Source organism: Limanda limanda, chromosome 14 (genome assembly GCF_963576545.1).
Source record: "Limanda limanda chromosome 14, fLimLim1.1, whole genome shotgun sequence".
In the NCBI taxonomy this organism is placed as follows: domain Eukaryota; kingdom Metazoa; phylum Chordata; class Actinopteri; order Pleuronectiformes; family Pleuronectidae; genus Limanda; species Limanda limanda.
In genome coordinates this window covers 12,629,033-12,637,729 of record NC_083649.1, presented here as the reverse complement: position 1 = coordinate 12,637,729, position 8,697 = coordinate 12,629,033, and the positions used below count along the sequence as shown (strand labels likewise).

Sequence of the window (8,697 nt, the reverse complement as noted above, 5' to 3'; positions counted from 1 at the left end):
ATACATTTCCTTTAGGTGTGTGCATCAGACTGGTTATAATATACTGCAGAACTGTTTGAGGAGCACCCACTAATGACGTGGAATAATTCTGAAGTAGCCCCGGAGCATTAACACGTGCAGGACTAAGAGCAGGCAGGTTTAGAACTGAGGCTGTTTTGACAGCACAGATAGTGTGAGTATTGTGTTGCTATTAAAGAGTGCATGTTGTGCAACGGCTCTATTTCCTCAGAAGGTGTGGGGATTCTTGGGGGAAATCGAGATAAGGAAGGAAAAGGGAACATCTTTTGAATACTTATCCAACACAAGCGGTGAATCTTTAACAGCATTTACAGAATAACTTGTGTTCTCTACAGTCGGGTAATAACCTGCTCTTTTGTGTTTTTTATTGGATTTGTTTGAAGAGTGGACAGAAGTAAATTAATTTTAAATCATGTGTTAAAGCATGTGTTAATGCATACATGACAAATTAAAAACAAGGAGTCATATTCATTCCAATATTTACAAGATTTTTTATTTATTGTATAAAAACTCTCAAACACACACAAAAACAAGTATTTACAGAAACCATTTACGACTGCTTTAAACAAAACAGCTGCAAGATTATGAAGAAGGGATTTTACCAGAGGCAGAGAGGATTGATTGAGAAGACAGATTGACAAGACACCTTATCATCCTTTTCACTAATATTCACTCACTAACGGAAAGAAACTTTAAAAATGTATTTTACACCATACCTTTATATCCTGTTTCATGTTAAGTGAACTGCATGTTAAAGCCTTTTTTTCCAAGGTTAAGTATTGGTGAGCATGTATTAATAGCTGAGTAAGTTGTCCAGGCTATTACTATTATTACTGAGCATCACAAATGTGTTGAACCAGCCAAAAACATAGATAATGAGCAGCAAGTCCTTTAACAGCAGTGCACGTCACATCCTCTCTTCATAACTTCACATAAAGGTTGAGGGAGATGAGGGAGGCTCTCGGAGCTGGCGTTGATCGTCGGACACGCGGCGCGCACGGTTGGGTTGGAGGAGGGAGGGAGGGAGGGGTCCGTGCTTTAGCTTAAAGGGTGGACGCCGCCTGTCACAGTCTGGATGGGGGAAGACGGGAGAGTCGACTGAGAGGATGAGGGAGGGTGGTGGTCAGGAGGAGCCTTTAAAGTTCAGTGTCAAAGAATTGCCCTGTCCTGTCCTGTCCTGGGACAATCAGAGCATGGAGGTCATCGGATGGCAAAGCACGTTCCAGGGGTCGTCCATGGTAGGTTCCGACGACAAAGTGATGTATTGTGGCATATCGTCTAAATCGTCGGCTGTGAAACAAACAGGAAACACAAGGTCAGTGTGTTGAAGGAGAACACCAGCTGAAGCTATTAGCAGCCATTAGGAGAAGTGTTCTAGCGCAGAGGACCGAGATTTGTGGTTCTGAACAGTGCAAAGATATTAACATTGATTAGAATGACGGAGAGAGGGTCTAACAATGGGTGCTGTTAGTTGGGATGATAGGAAATGAAGGATCCAGTGTTTATGACCCTTAATGGGGACTAAAAGTCAGAACCACTTATATAATAAACAATTGCTAAGACATTTCAGGGAGAAATGGCTTTTAATTACCTTAGCTAACAATATGTATCAAGTTTTGCTTTTAGTGTTAGAGACCGTTGCAACATTTACCTGAGGAAGAGTCACTCCACTGGCTCCCTGGACTGGTGCACGCTTCATTGTTCAGGAACCCCATGACGTCTATACTGCTCGGAAAGTTTGAGTCTCTCTCCAGTTGCTTGCAAATCTGAAAGAGCAACACTGGACTGAGTACAGCTATGTTTTGTACCACTTCTTTTAACAACCAATCTCAGAGTAAAACAAACATGGGTATTCCTGTCAATGAAAACTGCATAACTGTTAAGAGTTTGAGCTGAAGTCATTGCTTACCTCAATAATGTCGTCGGTATAGCCGTAATCTAGAAGGTCACATTGAAGAGAGAGGGAGAGAGAAAAGAGAGGACATGAGTATGGTGATGATTGAATTAACCTGATTTCATGCTACTTGGGTTCATCTTTAACACTTTATTGTGTTGATGTCTTACCGGGGCTGTGGTCGGGTGAAACTTGAAATCTCTGGCAAAAGTTGCTTGTATAGTTATCTGTCTCGACCTCGAGTGAGAGAGCCCAGTCGGGGACCAAATGGTCCGATCCACAAACTGCAAACAAACAGCAGCGTTAAACACACGACTTGCTCCAGTTCTCCAGCTTCCCCTGCTCACTGTAGTGTTTCGACCAGAGGACATCATCCTGCCAGTTTTATTCCTCACCTTGCTGCTCTGTCTTCACTGTACTGTCGACCGTGTTCTCCTGGGTGGACTCCTCCATCATTGACACATTCATGGGTGACAGAGTATCGCTGTAGTCTGTGTCGTCCTCTGTCTTGACCACCTGGTTCGGCAGAGACATAAAAGCAAGACAGAGTTAGGACTTTCCTACAGTTGCACAAGTTGTATGTTTAGCTGCTGCACCTACACATTACAATAACATCATCATTTGAAATCAAATATGTATTTACCTTTCTCTTCTGCTTTCTGTCCTTTGGTTTTCTGTGTTTATCTGTGAGGATGAAGGAAAAAAAAATTTGGTTGGTTGACTTCTTAAACGGTAGAACAAACTGATCAGCGTGCAGCAGACGCTGAGCACAAATCGCTCGCTCACTTCCTGTCAGCTGACTCACCTCCAGACTTTGGGGTGACAGGCAGCATTCTGAAGACGCGCACGGCTTGTTGGCCCTTGTGGATGCTCTTGTCTTTCACCTCCTCAATGTCAGGCAGGGAGTTCATCGCACAGCGGAAGTTGGCTTTCCACGTCTTTGGGTCGGTGTTCTGGCCATGAGTGTACTTCCCTGCAGGATGAACTTTGTTTAGCCACTTTCATACATTCTTTTAAAAAACAAAGTCAAATGGTCTGCTTCTTGATTTGTTGATTTGTACACAGTGTGTACGTTACTCACCGGTGTGGATGGCCCACATTTTGAACAGAGAGGCGTCCTTGTCCATCTCCCAGCCGTGCCGAGCCGCGTGCTTCCAGGGAATGCAGAACATCTTCTGGTCCTGGAAAATACAGAAAGACTGAGCATCGACTGTAACTCATAGAATACTGTTTTCTATCTGTCGTAGCCAATTTAGGAAACAAAACATTCTGACGCTAAATTTTTTTCTTCTCTCATTTCCTTGGCACACATAAGACTATGTGTACATCTGTGAGACAGACACAGTTTGATGTACCAGTCGGTGTCAGCGTTGAAAGTCAGACTTACTGCCACCAAAAACAAAGATGCTGAGAGTAACATGCAAATATGGAACAAGGAACTTTCCATAATAAAGACACGTTGAGCCCTGCAGATATCACTTCCCTCATGAGGATATTCACAACATGATATCTTTTTTTTTTTTTTTTTTTTTAAGCGAGGACCGTGTAAACGACTCATGTGCTGCTTAAGGAAATCGACCTCTTACCTTGTCAACCCAGTTCAGCCCTGAGACGGTGTTGGACTCGATCATGTTCTCCAGCCACGGCCTCATCCTCATTCTGGAGACAGGCATGTTCGCCTAAAATATGCAGCAGAGAGGAGAAGTATTTAGATAAACGAGGAATGCTGTGTGTGTTTGTGTGTGTGTGCGTGAGAATGTTTTACAGTAGGAGCCTCTGCTTCGATCAACTGCAGCCTGCCGTTTTACGCGCACGCAGGAGGGCGAAGAGTTCATGGCCGGGGCACGCAGGGGCGCATGAGCGAGCGTTTACGCGTGGGAGTCAACGTAATGAAGAATCGCACAGGATTAAAAAAAATTAACTTCCTGATTGTATTTTTATGGGTTTTGTCTTGAACTAAGTTTCAAATGTGCGCGCTCTATTTAACCTGTGTTACAGGTTAACATTAACCTTTGTCGAACTCGTTTCCAGGCAGGGGGGCGTTTGGAGACGTGAGCCAAACTGATCCCCCCCGCGCACACCGCCTTGTGCACTTCTGCATTCATACAACACAAGCATGTTAAAAAAAAAAAAATTTAAAAATCATTTAATGAAATATTGTGAATACGCGAGAGTTAAACTACCCAAACTTTTTATTATTTTGAATGGCACATTCACAATAATAAAAACATTAGGGTTTCTGCATGACGCATTCAGGCTGAAGACATGATCTGTGATATCTGTTCTCAGCAGAACAGTAAAATATATTGCAGTATGAGACATTCGGTGTAAGAATAAAGTATTGAATTAGTATAAGATCACTTACAGTATTTGTTGTTGTATTATCCGTAAGAGGGAATGCGCAAAAGCTATTGTCCAGTTGGAGTATGTTTTCTCCAGAGTATCTTCCCTTCTTCTCTTGATCTTGTCTTTGTGTTTTCCTCTTGCAGACTCTTCCTGGTGAGAAGTGAATACAAGCTGTTGATAACGGCGCCCTCTCAGTATTTATACACACCGAGAGCTGCCGCGGGTTTTCCCCTGTGCACTGCAAAAAGTGTCCTCAGTCGTCGCCTAAAAATCTAATTTCTTTCACGGAACCTGGAGGAAAATTCTTTTTTTTTTCACACGACAGCACCTCAAGTTATTACTGCTACAATTTTTATTCATGACAGGCTCATTCCTTTCGTAAATAAAGTCTGTGTGCATGCAGTGAGGCAGAAAAAGTATAACTGGAAATCATTTTTTACAGTGGAATGGCGCATGCGCAGCCGGCGCTTCAATTCAGAGCCTCTACCATTTACAAGAAATCATGCTGCTGTGAGAGAAGAGGAAGTGCTCGGCAACGTGAGCTCTGGGTGCTTTCTGCACGTAGACCCTCATATACTTTAGTGACTGTTGCTCTGCACATAGTCAACATGTGGCACCTGATTATTGCATGGTTGCAGCAGAAGGTCACAGCTTTGCAGGTTTTGTTGTTGCTGTCATTTATTTAAATAAAATGCAATATCGCAGCATTACGGGTTTGTTGTTAAATGTTGTATCAGATATCATTGTATAAAGTCATACACTTTATTTGTGCAGCACCTTTAAGAACAAAATTCCCGAGGTGTTTTACAAATTGAAATAAAAAATGCAATGAATACAGTGAAAATGTATTGATAATAAGATTTTCACTTTAGTAGCAGTGATAATGATAAGTCCAATATCATGACAAAAACAATGTGCATATGAACTTTCCAATGATTTCCCGGAATTGCAAGTCCTCCACACACACACACACACACACACACACACACACACACACACACACACACACACACACACACACACACACACACACACACACACACACACACACACACACACACACACACACACACACACACACACACACACACACACACACACACCCATTGCTCCACGTGCCAAAGCGAGTCTCGCAGGATAAACATGTGCTCATCGTGCAGGGGACCGGCCCTTTAGTGTAAACTGTAACCCAGCGAAGAAACCAGGCGTTTACAAGAAATGGTGTAGTAAATTCGGTCGCCGGTAGGAGGCAGCGTTTCACAGTGATGAAAGTGGGCCATGCTGCCTGTCAGTGTCTGGAGCAGCAGCAGCAGCAGCAGCCAGGGACCCGGAAACAGAGCATGACAGCACGCAAAGGTTTTTACGAACACGATATCGTTCTTATCTGCTCGTAAAATGAAAACAATGAACGATGCGGGGATGGCAGGGAATGATTTACATTCAGATTCCCCGATGTTTTCATCTTATTTCATCTGAATTCTCGTTGTTTTTCCTCCGTGTTGCAGCAGCTTCGTGTTATATATAATATCTAACAAGTGCACATGGCTCACTTTCCCTGTGGGAATGAGGGAAACCCCACATAGGTGCTGTCGCTGCTGGTTCCGGTCCATGTAGGGACATCCCGTCTGGTGGGGGGTGTGATGCCCGAGCGCCTGAATGAGTGGGAGAGGGAAAGGGAAAGGGAGAGGGAACGGGAGGGATTTTTCCAGCGGAGTTTTCACCGGCGAAGATTTGGTGGAATTTCCCAAGCGAAGATAGACACTTGGATTTTCAGGGGAAAATCATCCTGGTCCTGCACCCTGTTAGTGTTTGAACTGATGGATGATGGATGGATGAGAGCGTGAGAGAAACACCACAGGTGCTGCAGAGATGGATGGATGGATAGTTTAGATGGCATAACAAATGTTTTCTTCTGCACAAGCATTCACTTTGAGTACTTTGTTATTATAATCACATTTGCTCTAACTAAATACTAGATTGTTTTGTCCCTACAGGTGATAGATTGACTCTGCATGTCCACTTCCTCCCAGTATTCAGAAATGAAGCCAATATATCCAGGATAAGAACACTGCCATGATGACATCATGCACTCGACCAATGGCGAGTTCAGTCTCAGCTGTCAATCATGGCGTTTCACCGGATTCTTATACAGCACAGAATTACTTATTAAAACCAAACTTTCTGGGGAAAAACTTTGACATTCATCAATGTGATAAGAACTTTCTTAAATGACCCATCTGCTAACATGGACGAAGGCAGGGTTTATGACCAAACTGCAGCCAGCCACTATTGAGGAGCTTTGGCTTCACATTTGAGGAGCTGTCATGTCGTCCATCTTTATCCACATTCCATGGTTTAGTCCTTTGACACATAGACGTTTCTTCATTGTAAGGTAATAGAAGCTAAAAAGGTCATAAATCTATTAAAGAAGGTCTAGACTCATACAGCGGTTGCTTTTAACTGACTTGAAATGTATCTGTCATTTTTATCAATTTATTTATGTTTTCAACAATGTCCAGCAACCACATATTCATATATTTAATGTTGTCCATCCTCGTTTTAACCTCATTTAACTTTAATAGGGCAAATGCAAATATTGACTCTCTGATAATAACCTCTTGGGCCCCTGCATCTTTTCCTTTGAGGACAGTTCAGGAATCCGTCAACCGTACGACTATATCCTCTGTAACTGACACCGAGAGATAACCAGCCTCCTCTCCACTTCCACGTTTCAACCTAAATCAAAATTAACTACCTCCCCTAATCCTGGGCTATACCTTTCAGTCTAACACCAGGGGTCATTGACTTTACGCCGTCCTGGGTTAACTGCTTCCCGGGTGTTTTCAGTTCCCTCACACTTTTTTCACACTCCGTGCACACGGCGAGGGTAATGGCGATTACTTACGCCACCTGCAAGGATAAGGCAGTAGTTTGAGGCTTTGGCATGAGGCAAGCTGCTTGAGCATCCAACCCCCCACCTCCCCGGACCATCTGCTTTGACAGCTCACTGACACTGGATCAGGTCCAAGCCCTCGTTGGTTAGCCTGCAAGAACACTGTTACCTGGAGAGGGAGGTGTGAAAAGTAGAAGTTTCTAATGTATTTTTATTCTTTTCAAACAACATGTTCCGGAACTGTTGATTTAAGTTTTAGGTGAGTTAGTTCTGTGTGTGTTTCATTCATGGTGAATGATTAACAGATCAGCCATAAAGGTGTCACCCTCCCTGGGAGAGGAGAGAGAGAGGGTCACAGGGTCGTGCTTGTGGAGTCTGTATCTTATTATCAGTGCTGTAAATATGTCTTAAACACAAAAAGATAAAGAAACCAGATGCAGACGGACAGGTTGTTGTTTTTGCACGTAAAAGAAAATCTATAAACTTCCATTCCCTTTACAGTCATGTCAATATCATCCTTTTTTGTATTAATTCCCTGTCTGCGACTGCTCTTTACACAAATCAATCCTCTACAGGATCTTTCTTTTTGATTGCTCATAGACTGTGAATTTCTAAATATATATATAGAGAGAGATATTTTTCATCTAATGCGCAGATGAATTCATGGTGTCCCGATCCGCCCCCCCTAAGGTGATTCATTGGACTCTTATGATTTCCTGTTTTATTTTGACATCACTGTCCTTGAGTGTCAGTTGTTTTTGTGTTACTTCCTGTCTTTGTCTTCACTTCCTGCCGTTGGGATCGTCTGCTCTGCCCTGACGTGTTTCACCTGCCGTCTTGTGAACTCGCCTTGCTCCTCGGAAGCTGTGAAGTATTTGAACTATATATATTAAGCGTTGAAAACAATACTTGCCAGCTCTTTGCAATAGTTATATAATAACAGAGAGCAAAGAAACAGGGTCAGGAGTGACTGTTATGTTCATAATTTTAATCATATGCATTTTCAGCATAAAAAGGTCTGTTGTTGGGCCTTTGATGGAGGGACGGGCATGCAGTTTGGAATTGACAAAAGTAGCATCTGATAAGTTGCTAAATTAGAAGCTTCTTATTAGAGTTTATAGTAAAACTATGTTAATTAATTTATACATGGGGACGTCAGCAACTTGTGTACCAATTTTTACCGTTGTTTTTCTGACTTGTTAAAGGGAATTTTCCTTGTCTTGAACTAATTCTTGCGATTGTCCTGATGCCACACGAACGCACAACTTGTCTCTGCGCTCTCTCTTTGTCAGATTGTCTGCTCAGCTCTGTTGTGTTACACCTCATGTTGTGTGTTATTGTTCCTGGTGCTGCTGCTCCCTTCTGTTTCTCATGTGTTTGGAGTTCTGCCTGTCCATCTGCAGGCAGAGATCTTCACTGCACCCACTTGGTGTGTCTGAAATTTTAAAACCGTACAATTTGTTCGACTTTGGGAAATATGGACATCTGTTTGATGGACGGGCCAGACATTTTTATTCTGACATTCATGGTGCGCAGAGGATAAAGT

At 42.8% G+C, this 8,697-nt stretch overlaps 1 protein-coding gene across 1 annotated transcript; it reads right to left on the bottom strand.

Moving 5' to 3' along the window:
* Positions 1–485: 485 nt before the first annotated feature.
* LOC133019351 (interferon regulatory factor 1-like) lies at positions 486–4,419 on the bottom strand. Its single transcript, XM_061085790.1, has 10 exons — positions 4,278–4,419; positions 3,499–3,591; positions 2,994–3,093; positions 2,718–2,885; positions 2,556–2,596; positions 2,308–2,428; positions 2,083–2,196; positions 1,928–1,956; positions 1,670–1,784; positions 486–1,308 (listed from the first exon to the last, which is right to left on the bottom strand). Exons 2-10 carry the CDS (start codon positions 3,583–3,585, stop codon positions 1,205–1,207), a joined length of 879 nt encoding a protein of 292 aa, XP_060941773.1. The 5' UTR covers positions 3,586–3,591; positions 4,278–4,419; the 3' UTR covers positions 486–1,204.
* Positions 4,420–8,697: the final 4,278 nt, after the last annotated feature.

Bases quoted from the DNA above. Each gene is read 5' to 3' on its own strand.
- LOC133019351 (XM_061085790.1), bottom strand. From the start codon at position 3,585: ATGCCTGTCTCCAGAATGAGGATGAGGCCGTGGCTGGAGAACATGATC. The intron at 3,094-3,498 runs GTAAGAGGTCGA...TGTATTTTCCAG, and splicing joins GGCTGAACTGGGTTGACAAG to GACCAGAAGATGTTCTGCAT. The intron at 2,597-2,717 runs GTGAGTCAGCTG...TCATCCTCACAG, and splicing joins TGTCACCCCAAAGTCTGGAG to ATAAACACAGAAAACCAAAG.